We start from the raw sequence: 17469 nt of genomic DNA, 5'->3' as shown, positions 1-17469 counted from the left end.
GATTAAGGATCCTGAGATGCCCCATTTATTTACTTATTCATTTATTTTACATCCGTATGGGCTCATGAATTTTACTGAATGAATTATAATTCATTACTTTGCTTATTTTGAATCTCATATTGCCCTAGAGTTGGTCAATGGTAGCCTCTTCAATCTGGCTCCTGTGCCCTTTTGATATGTCCCCTTCATTCCTTAAGCACTTCCATAATTTGTTACTTCCAAGGTATTCCAAATCGCCATGCACTTTCCCTGCTCTTGTCCTGGAATCAAGCATTTCCCCCATGAGCCCTGGTTCCTTGTATTCAGAAACTAAGATCTGGGTGCTAAGTATGCTCATTGCAACTGTAGTGTCTCTGCTCTCAGGTCCTTTCAGCAGACAGAACTACGTAATTATATATAACTGTTAAACTTTTCTTAAGTATTTTTTCTTTTAAAAACTGAGATATAATTTACAAACTATAAAATCCACATTTTTAAAGTGTACGATTCATTCATTTTTACTATATTCACAAGGTTGTGCAACCATCACCACTAATATTTTCTTGCCCCCCCCGAAAAAAAAAACCTATGCCCATTAGCTGCCACTCTCCATCCCCTTCCCATGTGACAACCACCAATCTACTTTCCATCTATATGGATTTACCTATTATGGGCAATTCATATAAATGGTTTCACTTTTGATGCTATAATAAATGGAATTTTCTTAATGTCATTTTTAGATTGTTCATTGTTAGTATATAGAAATTCAGTTGATTTTTTTATATTGATCTTGTGTCCTGTAACCTTACTGAAATTGCTTATTATGTCTAATCGTGTTTTTTGTTTATTCCTTATAATGTTATATATAGAAGATTAAAACATTGGAAAATGAAGAGAGTTTACTTCCTCCATTTGAATCTGGATGTTTTTTCTTTCTTTTTTTTTTTTCCTAATTTACCTTGCTAGAACTTCCAGTGTAATATTGAAGTGACAAGAGAGGATATCATTGTCTTGTTCCAGATCCTGGGTGGAAAGCTTTCAGTCTTTCACCATTAAGTATGATGTTAGCTGTGTGTTTGTCAATGCTTTAACTAGGTTGAGGAAGATCTCTTCTGTTCCTAATTTTTTAAGTGTTTTTTTCTGTCAAGTACATTTTCTGCATCTATTGAGATGATCATGTGGTTTTTATCCTTTATTGTCTTAATATTATGTTATAATGATTGATTTTTAATATTTATTTATTTATTTATTTGGTTGCGTTGGGTCTTAGTTGCGTCAGGTGGGCTCCTTAGTTGCGGCAGCCAGGCTCCTTAGTTGTGGCAAGTGAACTCTTAGTTGCAGCATGCATGTGGGATCTAGTTCCTGGATCAGGGATCGAACCCAGGCCCCCTGCATTGGGAGTGTGGAGTCTTAACCACTGCGCCGCCAGGGAAGTCCCATAATGATTGATTTTTCTTTGTTAAACCAACCTTGCATTCTGGGTTAAATCTTGTTCATATGTTACTGGGTTCAGCTTGCTGTTTGTGCTTCACTGAACTTCTTGGTTTATGTCTTCTCAAATCTGGGAAATATTCATATATTATTTCTTCAAATATTTCTTTTTGAAAATCTTCTGGAATTCTTATGACATAAATTAGGTACTGGCTCACAGATCATTAAGGCTCTGTTCACTTTTTTTGTTGTTGTTGTTATTTATTTATTTATTTTTTTAATTTATGGCTGTGTTGGGTCTTTGTTGCTGCTCACAGACCTTCTCTAGTTGCAGAGAGCAGGGGCTACTCTTCATTGCAGTGCAGGGGCTTCTCATTGCAGTGGCCTCCCCTGTTGCGGAGCACGGGCTCCAGGTGTGCAGGCTTCAGTAGTTGTGGCACGTGGGCTTAGCTGCCCCGCAGCATGTGGGATCTTCCCGGGCCAGGGATCGAACCCATGTCCCCTGCATTGGCAGGTGGATTCCCAACCACTGCGCCACCAGGGAAGTCCCTGTTGTTGTTATTTTTATTTTTATTTTATTTTTGAATTTTTTTTAACATCTTTATTGGAGTATACTTGCTTTACAATGGTGTGTTAGTTTCTGCTTTATAACAAAGTGAATCAGCTATACATATACATATATCCCCATATCTCCTGCCTCTTGTGTCTCACTCCCATCCTCCATATCCCACCTCTCTAGGTGGTCACAAAGCACCGAGCCGATCTCCCTGTGCTATGCAGCTGCTTCCCACTAGCTATCTATTTTACATTTGGTAGTGTATATATGTCCATGCCACTCTCTCACTTTGTCCCAGCTTCCCCTTCCCCTTCCCTGTGTCCTCAAGTCCATTCTCTATGTCTGTGTTTTTATTCCTGTTCTGCCCCTAGGTTCTTCAGAAACATTTTTTTTTGTGAGATTCCATATATATGTGTTAGCATACAGTATTTGTTTTTCTCTTTCTGATTTAACTTCACTCTGTATGACAGACTCTAGGTCCATCCACCTCACTACAAATAACTCCATTTCATTTCTTTTTATGGCTGAGTAATATTCCATTGTATATATGTGCCACATCTTCTTTATCCACTCATCTGTCAATGGACACTTAGGTTGCTTCCATGTCCTGGCTATTGTAAATAGAGCTGCAATGAACATTGTGGTACATGACTCTTTTTGAATTATGGTTTTCTCAGGGTATACACCCAGTAGTGGGATTGCTGGGTCATATGGTAGTTCTAGTTTTAGTTTTTTAAGGAACCTCCATACTGTTCTTCATAGTGGCTGTATCAATTTACATTCCCACCAACAGTGCAAGAGGGGTCCCTTTTCTCCACACCCTCTCCAGCATTTATTGTTTGTAGATTTTTTGATGATGGCCATTCTGACTGGTGTGAGGTGATACCTCATTGTAGTTTTGATTTGCATTTCTCTAATGATTAGTGATGTTGAGCATCCTTTCATGTGTTTGTTGGCAATCTGTATATCTTCTTTGGAGAAATGTCTATTTACGTCTTCTGCCCATTTTTGGATTGGGTTGTTTGTTTCTTTGATATGGAGCTGCATGAGCTGCTTGTAAATTTTGGAGATTAATTTGTCAGTTGCTTCATTTGCAAATATTTTGTCCCATTTTGAGGGTTGTCTTTTCATCTTGTTTATGTTTTCCTTTGCTGTGCAAAAGGTTTTAAGTTTCATTAGGTCCCATGTGTTTATTTTTGTTTTTATTTCCATTTCTCTAGGAGGTGGGTCAAAAAGGATCTTGCTGTGATTTATGTCATACAGTGTTCTGCCTATGTTTTCTTCTAAGAGTTTGATAGTGTCTGGTCTTACATTTAGGTCTTTAATCCATTTTGAGTTTATTTTTGTGTGTGGTGTTAGGGAGTGTTCTAATTTCATTCTTTTACATGTAGCTGTCCAGTTTTCCCAGCACCACTTATTGAAGAGGCTGTCTTTTCTCCACTGTGTATTCTTGCCTCCTTTACCAAAAATAAGGTGACCATATGTGTGTGGGTTTATCTCTGGACTTTCTATCCTGTTCCATTGATCTATATTTCTGTTTTTGTGCCAGTACCATACTGTCTTGATGACTGTAGCTTTGTAGTATAGTCTGGGAGCCTGATTCCTCCAGCTCTGTTTTTGTTTCTCAAGATTGCTTTGTCTGTGCAGGGTCTTTTGTGTTTCCATACAAATTGTGAAATTTTTTGTTCTAGTTCTGTGGAAAATGCCATTGGTAGTTTGATAGGGATTGCACTGAATCTGTAGATTTCTTTGGGTAGTATAGTCATTTTCACAATGTTGATTCTTCCAATCCAAGAACATGGTATATCTCTCCATCTGTTGGTATCATCTTTAATTTCTTTCATCAGTGTCTTAGAGTTTTCTGCATAGAGGTCTTTTGTCTCCTTAGGTAGGTTTATTCCTAGGTATTTTATTCTTTTTGTTGCAATGGTAAACGGGAGTGTTTCCTTAATTTCTCTTTCAGATTTTTCATCATTAGTGTATAGGAATGCAAGAGAGTTCTGTGCATTAATATTGTATCCTGCTACTTTACCAGATTTGTTGATTAGCTCTAGTAGTTTTCTGGTAGCATCTTTAGGATTCTCTATGTATAGTATCATGTCATCTGCAAACAGTGACAGCTTTACTTCTTCTTTTCCGATCTGGATTCCTTTTATTTCTTTTTCTTCTCTGATTGCTGTGGCTAAAACTTCCAAAACTATGTTGAATAATAGTGGTAAGAGTGGACAACCTTGTCTCATTCCTGATCTTAGAGGAAATGGTTTCAGGTGTTCACCACTGAGAACGATATTGGCTGTGGGCAACTTTTTTTAAAATCATTTTTTCTCTCTGTTGTTCAGATTAGATAATTTTAATGAATTTATCTTTAAGTTCACTGACTCTTTCCTCTGTCATGTCTATTCTACTATTGAGTTCATCAGTGAGTTTTTTAGTTTGGTTATTATACTTTCATTAGATTCCTCTTTATATCTCTTCTTTCTTGATACTTTCTACCTTTCCATTCACTTCAAGAGTATTCACCCTTACTTCCTGGAGCATTTTATAACAATCTTCAACAATTTCAACATTTGTGTCATCTTTTCCTTGACATTTGTTGGTTGTCTTTTCTCATACTAATTAAGATTTTCCTGATTCTTTGTATGCTGAGTATCATTGGATTAAATACTGGACTTTTTTTTTTTTTTTTTTTAGCATAGAAAAATATCTTTATGATCTCTGGGTAGGTAAAGGCAAAAGTATAGATCTCAGGGTGGGTATCTTAATAAGCCAGATACCCATATCACTAACCATCAAAAAAACTTTCTCTATTTGATTATATTAATAAAAGTTGAGGACATCATTAAGCAAGTGAAAAATGCACCCTGGAACATACAAGAAGATGTTTGCAATAAATATAACCGAAATGCACCCATATTCAGAATACATACAAAGTTATTCAAATTAATAGAAAAAAGACAGAGAACTCAATAGAAAAATTGGCAAGAGGCTTGACCAGGCATTTCACAAAATAGATTATTCAAATAGTCAACCAAAAAGTGAAACGGTGCTAATCCTCACCAGCAATCTGGGAAATACAAATTAAATTTCAGGGGCTTCCCTGGTGGCGTAGTGGTTGAGAATCTGCCTGCCAATGCAGGGGACACGGGTTCGAGCCCTGGTCTGGGAAGATCCCACATGCCGCAGAGCAACTGGGCCTGTGAGCTACAACTACTGAGCCTACGCGTCTAGAGCCTATGCTCTGCAACAAGAGAGGCCGCGGTAGTGAGAGGCCCGCGCACCGCGATGAAGAGTGGCCCCCGCTCGCCGCACCTAGAGAAAGCCCTCGCACAGAAATGAAGACCCAACACAGCCAAAAATAAATAAATTAATTTAAAAAAAATTTTCAGTGAGAACTCATTATACTTCTATCAGAATGACCAACATTAGAAAGGCTTTATGAGAGTAAATATTGATGGAGATGTGAAACAATGAGAACTTTCACACACTCGTGGTGGTAGTAATACTGGACATTTTGAATGTTATGTTTTAAATGTCTAGATCTTGTTTAAATCTTATGGATAACAGTAATATTTTTCATTTTAGCATACAGTTCATCCAGTTTGAGTCAGAAGTACTGACCTGCCTCTGTGGTTGTGGTTCCAATGTCGGTTCAGTTTTCAAAGCTTTTGCAATGCTATTCAGATCTGTCCCAGTTGTATGCCACCCAATGGCCAGTCTTAGATCTGGACAGTGGTCTATTCTATACCTCAGTACTCAGGTGTATGGTATGCTATTTAGCATCAGATCCATGCCTGCACAGTTCAGGGGTGAGGTCAGAAATTATGGGGCTGCTCTCCTGAACTCCTCCCTCTCTGTGATTTCTCTGATACTTTCCAGTCTTCTGAACCCCCCACTTTTCAGTCCTTTGGCCAAAAACCTGGGGATTCACTTACTCTTCTCTGCTGTGTCCTTTTCATGATTGCACGTATCTAGGGCCAAGTGGCAGGAGGATAGAGGTAGAAAAAATAATCAATGGGGGTTTGCCCTACACTACTGGGATTGTTGAAAGCAAAAATAACAGCATTATTTGATATGGTTTCAGTGTACATAGATGTAATACATAAGAGAGTTTTAGGTGGCCATAGGCCCTCACTGCCACCACTGCCATTGTGGCCACCACTGCGGGATTGCCTGGAGGGAGAGTGCAGGAAGACAGAGAACAAAAGACAAAAAAGGTTGGATGTTACCCCCCCACCCCCAAACCTCAATGTGAGAGTCCTCTTTCCCTCTTCTTGAGCCAGAGTTAGAGGGCTTCCCCTGCAGCTGTCTCAGTACTCAACCTGGGGCCCACTACAGGTTTAAGGTTACTGAGGATCAAAAAGAGGAAACTCACTGCCAGCTTAGTGGTGCTTCAAATTCTGGTCTTTCCCCTCAATCTAACTGCTATCATTTACTTTGCAGAGTCCTCAAATGCCCATTCCATGGATTCTGTCCAGGTTTTATAGATGCATTCAGGGGGCAAGACATCATCCCACAATCAGAATTTCCTACATTTTTATATTTTGTTTTAATTCTGCATCAGAGAGGAATTTTTTTTTTTTTTTTTTTTTTTTTATCAAAGGTTTTATTTAGTTTCTTTAGAGCTAAGTGAGGTTTAATGTGTAACTACAAAATAGAGTAAGCACATTATTTACCATATTTCCAGAAAAGAAGTACAATTATGTCAGATCACCTCTATTATACATAATGTTAAGAGCAATATAATAATTAATAATTTTGACTACCACCTATAGTGATTATCAGAAATAAAAGAGAGTAGCCTTTGTTGCTTATTAACAATAGTGTTTAGTTAGTGTTCATCAAAACTGATGTCTCAATAAACATTTTTACATTAACTCTTATGCATACTTAGGATGCCTGGTATTTTAAAATAATCACACTAAATTTCACAAGGAAATTGGGGTTCAAAGAATACGGAAGTTTTGACCTTATACGGTATTAAAAAAAAAACCTTTCTCAAGAAGTTAGTATAATTCTAAATATCACAATTTTAGTACATGGATATTTGTGACTGGTCAACTATCTCTCATAAATTAAAATGACTCTTTTATGCAGTTAGGAAAATTTAAGTTAATACTACCTTTTCACAGTATTAAGGACTTTGTTAAAAATAAAAAGACAGTAGTAAATTTCTCCAGTACCCAGCAGCCAACATATCTTTTTCTAGACATCTAAAGTGTGCTAAATCGAATAATGTCAACCAGATTCCAAGCAGCAGAGCCTGGAGAAAATGTCACTTGGCTATTTCCTGTTCTCTCCTAGCTTCTCTCATAGTTGGACGAGCTAACTCAGTGGCTCCAAGTGCGGCTCCCAGCACCACACTGTCCCATCTTTCTAATGCACTTCCAGAGAAAGATACCGAACATTCGCCCTAACTCAACTTTTAAACAATGAGGGTCAATGAAATAAAGATTTTCCTTCACTTAACACTCTTTGTACTCACTGTCCAATAGTCTTTCCAGTACCTTTTAAACTCTGAGATTGTAAGAAAAATTTTCTCTAAGTTTCATGTTAAAAGGTATTAGGTGACAAACGCCTAAGGCATGTTAGAAATAGATTTAGACATGCCTGAAATACAAGAGTCAGTAACATTTCAGTACAGCTGGAAATCCTAAAGAAATGTACTGTATTCAGCAAGTTTTAGTACCAGATGTACCAATAACTCATCAAAATTGTTTGCATTGTTATGTGAAAATCAAAATTGGGTAGTTTGAGTTACATGGGTGGAAACCATGATAAATATACCTATGGAAATTTCCAGCTTTAGGGAACGCATGTGTAAGTAAGTGACTATGGTACACAGATGCTCTGAATAAACACACCGTAAGAAGGCAGGTAAAGTGGGTTTGATACGACTCCACCTAACATCATGAAAGTTATCTTTTCTCTTGGAAAATTCCCACCATAAGAACCCATCCTAGTACCACTATCTTCAGGAAGGGAAGCAAAGCTCCCATCAGTGTTATTGTTTCTGCCTCGATCAACCATAGAACTAGACTCCCCCAAGATTGACTTTGCTTCTATCTGTTCCTACCTTTCTTTTTTAGACAAATTTACACAGGGATTCTCATAGGGAATAAGGCCCAAGGAAAACTGACTTCTTAATAAAAGGGCACTTGCCTTGATGGGAAAATGTGACCAACAAAGTCTGAACAAGGAAAGAGGAAAGCTGCAAAGCAGCACACACCTTTCCCATTTGGTTGTTTCTAACCCTCTGTGCTTTTAAAAAACCGTATTTTTAGGGAAATGTAAACTGCAGTTTACGTTAATGTTACAGGGTTCTCTTCCACATCTTCTTCACCAACAGAGCTGGCTGGCATGCAGATACTATTTGTAAGGTATAAATATTACTAAAGTTCCCACCTTGGCATATTTATCTAAACAGTCTGTCTGTGAAGTTTCTAGTGGAAACAAAACAAACCATACCTACACTACCAAACCCCCAATTACTAATACAAATAAGCAAAGATAAATATCTAGGTGGTATTTAGGTTAGACTGATGATTTAAAAGCATATTCCATTATATTCTTAATGTATTAAATTGGCATTAAGAGGTAGGAAAACCAATTACATTTATATTTTAATAAAGGTTAATAAAAGCCAAATTACAGCCAACTGTTAAAGCTTTTTTTTTTTTTTTTAAATTCTAGGGTACACACAATGAAAAAAACAGAACAAGAAAGTCAGTTCAGGGGCTTTCTTATGAACAAATGATATCACAGTCTTCCCTGTCGCATGCTTCCGAGCAATTCTGTAAATCTAATCGGTCACACAAGACATCGAATGGTGAGTCTCTCACATTTGTTACTTTTAATTCCTAAGTGATCATTATCTAATATTTTCACTTCTGGGTAAGAGAAAAGGCATTTTGGTCCATTAATTCACCTACTCGCTCCTGGAGGACATTAACCAACTCTGCTATTACGAAGATGTGAGTGTCATCAATGTCTTGAATGATGAACTTCTTCCCTAGGGCATTTGACTCATCCAAGTACAGCAGAAATTGCTTCATGGCAGGGTCACATTCTATAAGCACTCCTTTCAAGACGTTGACCATCTTTTCCCAGTCAGAAGGTGCAGATGACCTTAAAAATGCTGAAAGACAGGCTTCTGGGACTTTCCCCCTCCTCCTCTTTTTCTTCGAGACCCCTCGACCTTACAGGTACCCCACTCTCCCCTCTTGCGCCAAGAGCCGACGCCACGAACCTCCCAGAGAGGAATTTTTGAAGTCACTCTAAGTAACAACAGAGTTCCAAGTTCAGCTAAAACCAAACTAAATTTTAACTAAATTATGCTACAAGTACAAATAATTGTGTGACAATAGAATAGATATTTTCCAAGAAAGCTAAGTTTGTGAGACTCAACTTATGTTGCTGTTTGGTACTCAGCAAGGTTTTTTTGTTTGTTTAATTTTTGACCTGTGTTATTAGACAATTTCTATTTCTGAATGTTAAAAACTAAAAAATGCATGTTAGCTTTGAAGAAACGTTACTATTAGGTTTTTTAGTGCAAAAATAGAAAATTGAAGTAGAAATAAAAGGGTCAAGGAAAAGATCACGATTTTCAAATAAATATCAAGACAGAGGAGAGAAAGGCTTTTCCATAAATAATCAACAGCAGCAGCTTCATGTCAGGCCCCTCTTCCCCGCTCACTCCACACCAGCCACACTGGCCTTTGGCCTCTTCATTTCCTGCTCCTGCCAAGCTCTTTCCTGATTCATGAGTAATTTCTGACTCACCCCTACTCACCCTTTGAGTAATTTCCTCAAGGATCTTTTATTTGTCTGCAGATTAGGTTCAAATCCCCATAATATTCAAAACACCCCCTATATTTTCCCTTGGTAGGATTTATTACAATTATAATTCCTTATTTCTATAATTCATGTCAATCTGCTCTACCAGATCATAAGTTTCATATAGGCTGGACTGAGCTTAGCAGAGTGCCAGGCAATAGTAGGTACTCATTTAAAGAGAATAAATAGAGCAAAAGGAGCATTCAAAATAATCCCACTCATCAATGTCTTTATTGAGGGTCTTCTATGTGCCAGTCCTCTGCCAAGTCTTTTCTAATATTTATCGCCTTTATTCTCACAATAAGCCTATAACGTATGTATTGTTTTTTTGCATTTTATGGTTGGGAAAACCATAGCTCATTGAAGTTAGTGATTCAACAGCAAGATGGGAAAGCCTGAAATTGAACCCAGCTCTCGGCTGAGTACTCTTTCCACTGCATCATTACTTGGTGTTGCTCATTACCAGCTCCTGGCTCAGCCTCCTTCCGATATCCAAGAAGAGTTTCTGGGATACTCACTTCTCACTTCTCAGTTTTCTTCTCCTCTGTACTATGAAAGGATTAAACAAATAGATTGATGTTTCTAAAAGTGTGGTCCACAGTACACCTGCATCAGAATCATAGGGGGAAGAGTGGATGTGCTTATGAAAAATTCAGTGTCCATAGCCCTACCAGACTCACTGAATCAAAATGTAGGAGACGAGGAGGCAAAGTCCAGGAATCTGCATTTTTAACAGGCTCTTGAGGAGATGCTTATGCACATTTAATTTAATTTGGTGATTTCCAAAGTTCCCTCCAGCTTTGACAGTCTTTTCTTCTAAGACATTAAATTTGGAGGGCATGCCTTTGTATCTCTCTTTTACAGAGCTGTGAACTCAATATATACTATTTTTAGTGAATGAATACATTTGAATTTGGAAGACAGATTCTTAGGTATTTACCAGCTGTGATTACTTGGGAAAATTACTTCACCTCTTGACCCTTAGAGCTATCATCTTTTAAGATGGAATTAATAATAACAGCACCTATCCTGGCTTCCAACAGTTGGTGTGGAAGATAAATTAAATCATGTTTTTGAAAGCTCTTGTGATTCCAAGTTGAGGAACCACTACAGGTATAAAATGGACACCAACAGGTGTTACTTCAGTCCTCAAACTCACAGATGGCTCAGTTACAGCTCTTTCAAATGGACAGAATAGGTAGTTTATTAAAACACAAAACAGCAACCACCAGCTTTGAAAATCATATTTCCTTGGAAAGACTCTACTTGCTTTTTTTTAGAAACATGAGGCATTCCTATCGCGCCCCCTGGTGGAACTTAGAAGCCAACTCAAATCCACCATTCTTGTCAAACACTTGCTGTTTACTTAGCAACAAGATTAATTTATCAATGCATATATCTGTTCTCCACCTAGACTAGGAGCTTTTTGTGGAGCTTCTCTTTGTCCCCAGAGCCTACCACTCATCCATTCATTCATTCATTCAAACATTACTGAGCATCCATGGTGCCAGGTGCTGTTCGTGGCACCCAGGGGTATAGCAGAGAAGCCAGATGGCATCCCTGCCCTCAGAGTTCTTATAGTCAAGTATTAGAGGCAGACAAGTAAACAGCCAAGGACAATGGTGACATATGCCATGTAGGAAGAGGTGCAGGGAACTGTGGAAGCCATTTTCTTTGGCCAAAATCCAATGAACAATTTTGAGAAAAAGCACAGCACATGGAGGGATGGATGGCAAAAATGAGGCATGAAGTAAAAGCAGGAGCCAGATGATGAAGGGCCTACTCTATTAATAAGTTTGCTTTTACCCTAAGGTCAATGGGAGGCAACTGAACAGTTTTAAGTAGAGGAATGATTGGATTTTTGTTTTTTAAAGATCATTCTGACTATAGTGGGTAGCAGTGATTGGAGGAGGCAAGACCAGAGGTAGAAAGGCCAGTTAGGAAGCTGCTGCATAATCCAGGTGAGAAATGAATGTTTAGTTAGGAGCGGCACACAGGAAGCTTCAAATGTATTGGTAAAATTCCATTTCTTTCTCTGAGTAGTAGGTACAAAAGTGTTTTATTCTTTATATCTTACATTTACATTATACAAATTCTTCAGTATATGAAGCCGTTCATTTAAAAACATATAAAACTGACAAAAAACCCCATATGTATGTATGTATATATGTACACATACATAAATTTTAAAATATGGAAGGGAAGGATACACACAAAATTCATGAAGAGGGTGGCCTCTGAGGAAGTAGAGTAGACTGTAAAGATAGCCATGATCCTCTTTCCTCCCTGTATCCACACCCTTTGTGGTGTGACTTCACATCTCCCTCCATTAAGAAGTGGAGTTGGGACTTCCCTGGTGGTCCAGTGGCTAAGACTCCACGCTCCCAATGCAGGGGGCCTGGGTTCGATCCCTGGTAGGGGAACTAGATCCCACATGCATGACACAACTAAGAAGCCCGCATGCTGCAACTAAACATGCCTCAACGAAGATCCCTTGTGCCACAACTGAGATCCGGCACAGCAAAAATAAATAAATAAATAAATTTTTTTAAAAAAGTGGGACTTCCCTGGTGGCACAGTGGTTAAGAATCTGCCTGCCAATGCAGGGAACATGGGTTCGAGCCCTGGTCCGGGAAGATCCCACATGCCACGGAGCAACTAAGCCCGTGCGCCACAACTACTGAGCTTGTGCTCTAGAGCCCGTGAGCCACAACTACTGAAGCCCACATGCCTAGAGCCCGTGCTCCGCAACAAGAGAAGCAGCCACAATGAGAAGCCCCCGCATCACAATGAAGAGTAGCCCCTGCTCCCTGCAACTAGAGAAAGCCCGCACGCAGCAGCAAAGACCCAAAACAGCCACAAAAAAAAAAAAAAAGTGGAGTCAATTTTCCCTCCCCTTGAACCTGGGAAGGCCTTATTCCTTTCTTTAGCCAATAACATGCAACAAAAGGGACAGTGTGCCAGTTTTGAGCACAAGGACACTTGCATGCTTTGGCCCTCTCTTTGGGAACCCTGCATGGGCACCCATGTGAGCAAGCCTGGGCTCGCCTGAGGGAACATGAGAGCTACGTGAGGCAGAGCTCGGCCGACCCAGCCGAGGCCGTCCTGAACTAGCCAGCATCCAGGCGACTTGGCAGCTGACCTCCACCTATACGTGAACCCAGCTAAGACCAGAAGAACCAGCCTGCTGACCTCAGTCCAAATTGCCAAACTGCAGAACTGTGAGATATATAAATACTTGTTGTTTTAAGCCACTAAGTTGTGTGTAGTTTGTTTTGCAGTAAAAGTTGACTGTTACAGAAATTGGTGTCTGAAATGCTACCTTTAACAAAACCCCCCAAAATCACGGCATTGGCTTTGGGATCAGGGATGGGTGGAGATTGGAAAAATGGCAAGCAAACAGTGAAGTCTCAGAAAATGGTGAGGAAATTGTGACCGGAGGCTGGAAAAATGGTAATCTGTGTCTTACAGTGGCAAAACAATTGGCAAAACTGTTGCCTATGGTAACTTGGAAGGTGGAGGAAAAATACTCAAAAATTTGTGGTTTGACTAAGGAGATTTCTAAGCAGAATGTTGAAAGTGTCAGTTGGGTTCTCCCAGCTGGGTATGATAACCTTACAACAGGAAGAGAGGTATGAGCTAAAGAAAGGACTGGCCTGCTTGAAACATGAATTTAGAGAGAATAGAGAGGGGCAGGACTTACTATGTTAAAAAATAAAACTTTCTTCATCTTGAGGCTCTCTAGTCAGCAAAGAATTTTTACAAGGAAATATAGCCTGGAGATGTGAATCACATCAAAGGTGTGGCTGTAATACACTTTATAAAGACCTTTGAGAGAATTAAAGTGATGTCTAGTAGACTCCTAGACAAAAAGACTTCTTGGAATCTTAAGAGCAATATCCACAGAGATCTAATTCCAAAATAGCACTGATAAAATTGAGAGAGATGTCTCAAAAACGATTGTGTGTGTGTGTCATTTGGAGTATGGAGTAGACTATAATCAGATACATAGAAAACCCACAAAATTTTTAAATGAGTTGCACATGTTAAAGTGCCACCAGCCACAAGTAAAAGGGACTGAAACAATTCAAATTGCCACTCAGCTGCCAATATGAGTCACTTTGTCAGAAGTAGCCAAGGAAGGTGATGGACAAAGGATAGTTCAGAGAGCAGAGCAAAGAAGCAGAGATCAATAGACTAGGGAACTACTCCCAGGGAGTAGAATTTAGGCCTGAGCAAGGAATATTCCCTCTCCCAGGATAGGGGACCTGACAACCTTCATCTACCTGGAGTCCAAGATTGCTCTGTTTAAGGATGTCTATGTACCTTTCATGCTTCTCCTTCTTGAATGGAAATGTCTATTGATGTTATCCTGTCTGCCTCATTGCATACTACGTGTATGGGAGGCAAATAACTTATCTTTTAAATTCATAGGTATCAAGGTCAGAAAGAACAACATTCATCAAGTCATTTACAAACCTGATATAGATGATAAGATCCTAGACTTTGAGCCTGATGACATAATTGCAGGAGACTTTTGGGGGTTCTGGAATGGAGGTAAGCATATTTTGCCTGTGGGAGGAATGTGAATAATTATAGTCAGAGAGTATATACTGTGGTAGATTATAAAAACGGTCACAATCCTTCAATCCTCCCTGAATCCATACTCTTTGAGTTGTGACACTGCAGTTCCTCTCATCAAAAGATGGAGACTATTTCTCCATCCCTTAAATCTGAAGTGGCCTTGTGACATTTTTGGCCAATGGAATGAAGCAGAGGCATGCTTAAGTCTCAAGATGCCTCAAAAGCATGTTTCAGTTCTTTTTCTTGAAATCCTGTCCTGCCGCCCATGTGAACAGACCTGACCTAGCCTGCTGGAAGACAAGAGACCACATGGAGCAGAGACGAGCCATCCCCGCAGAGGCCATGCAGCTCCCAGACAACTTGGCAACTGACTTCAACCCATGAAATGAACCTAGCCAAGACCAAAAGAACAACGCAGCTGAGCTCAGCACAAATTCTTGATTTGCAGAATTGTGAGCTATATAAATACTGGTTTTAAACCACCAAGTCCTTTGGGGGTGTAGTTTATTATTTAGCAAAAACTAACCAATTGAAAGACATCTAACCAATATAGGAGTCAAGGCAGGGAATTGGATTGGGTAGGGGTTTTATAGGAAAGGAACATATATGAGACAAATGAGAAAGAGTATTGACATTTATTGTTCTAGGTGGTGGGTACATGGGTGTTTGCTGTTATCTTTCTAATTTTATTTATTTTAAAGTCTTTATCGTGCAAAATTAGATTAAATTGTAACTTTAAATTTAATATAAAAAGAGTAAACGTGGAAGTTCCAAAAGGCAAAGACTCTCCTCTCCATACTGTCATTAGGTGATCATATTCATGTCCATGGCTTTAAATATGTTGATAATTTCTAAATTTAGATCTCTAGCTTAGACCTCTCTTCTGAGCTCCAGACTCATATTTCCAATTGCCTATTTGTCATCTACACTTGGATGTCTCTCAGGTGTCTCAAACATAGCATGTTCAAAATTGGTCATTTCAAAAAAAAAAAAAAAAAATTGGTCATTTCATCTCTCTGTCTGTGATAGCCAGTCTCCAAGATGGCCCTCATGATCCCCATCTCCTGCATAGTCCCTCGCACACTGTATCAGGATTGATCTGTATGACCACAAAATTTTGCAGAAATGACAGTGTGTGACTTCCGAGGCTAAGTCATAAAAGACACTGTGGCTTGTGCCTTGCTCTCTCTTTGGATCACTCACTCTGGAGGAAGCCAGCTGCTTTGTTGTGAGGACCCTCAAGCAACCCTATGGAGAGGCCCATGTGGTGAGGAGCTGGGGCTTCTTGCCATGTGAGTGAACTATCTGGAAAGCTGATCCTCCAGCCCCAGCTGATCCTAAACCTTTGCATGACTGCAACCGCAGCTGACATCTTAACTGCAATCTCATTGAGACACGGAGCCAGAAGCACCAGTTAAGCAGCACCCATACTCCTATTCCACAGGACTGGTCAGGGCTTCCGAGCTCACACATGTACCTCTCCATAGGGCTGCTCATGACATGGCAGCTGGCTTCACCCAGAGCAAATGATCCGAGAAAGAGTACCAAGATGGAAGATAAAGAGTCTTTTATATCCTAATCTTGGAAGTAGGATGCCATTACTTCTGCCAGGCAGGGATTATTGGGGGCCCTCTTGGAGGCTAGCTTTCATATTGCTCAAGGTCTCATAGCTAGTAACTGATAGAAAGGAGGTTTTTGAAACTGGGCGCTCTGAAATTAGAACCTGTGTTCTTAACTACTACAAGGTAAAGAAGAAAAAGGGGGGGTTTTATAGATACTGTACAACAAAACTCCACAATAACTGAATTCAGTTGACAACTACAGCTGGATCTCAAATCCTGGCTGGGCTAAAGTTATTGGAAGTGAAGGCGAGGCTCAGTGGGTAAACGACAAGACAACCCCAACTCTGGAAACTGGAAAGTAGAGAATGGGGTCCCAGGGTTCCCAGTTTTCTACTGAGCCTACCTCCCCACATAAGCTGACTGAATGGATGTCAACTAACCAGGCAAGTTCCAGAATCCTTGCTGCCATTCCAAAGTCCCAAACAGCCCTAGAACCAGGAATTGTTTCTAAGCCATGTCTTAGGCTGGCTTAGAAAGGCTAGATAGATCTGGATGGTACAACCAAACTTCCAGAACTCCAGGCTGGCTCCATTACTCTAGTAATCATATGACTCCATATTTTATTCAGTTTTAATTGAAAAAAAAAATCCCCACCTCCATCCTGTTACAGTAAGGGGTTTTCATGCATTAAGAAGTACGATTGGCAGCTCCAGGTACTTATTTCAGTGTGGGGTAGGGGTAGGAAGGGAGAAGAAATAATGAACGACGACGCATTGAGACAGTCCATATAGGAGAAGGAGCAAGCTTGCTGGCATCGGGGGGGTGGTGGGGTGGGTAGTCAGGTGTGAGAAAAAAAGCTTAGGCCTGGACAACTTAAGTTTGAAGTGCTGTGGGACATCCAGGTAGAGATGACTTGAAAACTGTTGTGTGGCTCTGAAGCTTGGAAAGAAGGTCTGGCCTAAAAACATAGACCTGTAGTCGTCAGCTTCAGAGTGATAGTTGGAACTTCGGGCATTTCACCCAGAAAAAGTGCGTAAAATCGGAAATGCCATTGGCTGAGATCAGAAACCTATTATCTAGCCTCCTCAGGATGCTTCTTCCTGTGTTCTTTTTGCTGTCTGCTGTGTCTGCAAGGTCTTTTCTCTTTTCTCTACCCGACAAGCTCCTGCTCTTCCTTCAAGGCTCCACTCTAGTCCCAGCAATTCTTTAGAGCCCTTCCTGGATCCAGCACAGATGCCCCTCTATTCCTGCACCATTCTATGCTTACCACTACTACTGCACTTCTATTGCATCATAATTGCTTTTGTCTTCTTAAAGATGTGGGTTACATCTTAGCAACTTTTTATTCACTGTCCTGCTCCTGGTAGGTTACTAAATATTTGTACAGAAGGAGAAAGGGACTACCAGTCAGGAGACCTGAGTATTAAGTCCCAGGTTTGCCCCTGAACTGCTTTGTGACTCAGGGGATCACTTCTCTGTTCTGGACCTTAGTTTACTCCTGATTACAAGGAGGGAGGACTCCTT

General features: G+C 39.8%; 1 protein-coding gene across 1 annotated transcript; it reads right to left on the bottom strand.

The window, feature by feature from the left end:
* Positions 1–6885: 6885 nt before the first annotated feature.
* Positions 6886–9185, bottom strand: GTF2H5 (general transcription factor IIH subunit 5). The gene has a single exon (XM_059929472.1). The coding sequence runs from the start codon at positions 9061–9063 to the stop codon at positions 8848–8850; it is 216 nt and encodes a 71-aa protein (XP_059785455.1). The 5' UTR covers positions 9064–9185; the 3' UTR covers positions 6886–8847.
* Positions 9186–17469: the final 8284 nt, after the last annotated feature.

The sequence above is a fragment of the Balaenoptera ricei genome, chromosome 8 (genome assembly GCF_028023285.1).
Source record: "Balaenoptera ricei isolate mBalRic1 chromosome 8, mBalRic1.hap2, whole genome shotgun sequence".
In the NCBI taxonomy this organism is placed as follows: domain Eukaryota; kingdom Metazoa; phylum Chordata; class Mammalia; order Artiodactyla; family Balaenopteridae; genus Balaenoptera; species Balaenoptera ricei.
The sequence above is the reverse complement of the archived record's forward strand: the minus strand, read 5'-3'. Positions and strand labels throughout refer to the sequence as shown.

Coding starts and splice junctions, on each gene's coding strand:
- GTF2H5 (XM_059929472.1), bottom strand. CDS start 9,063: ATGGTCAACGTCTTGAAAGGAGTGCTTATAGAATGTGACCCTGCCATG.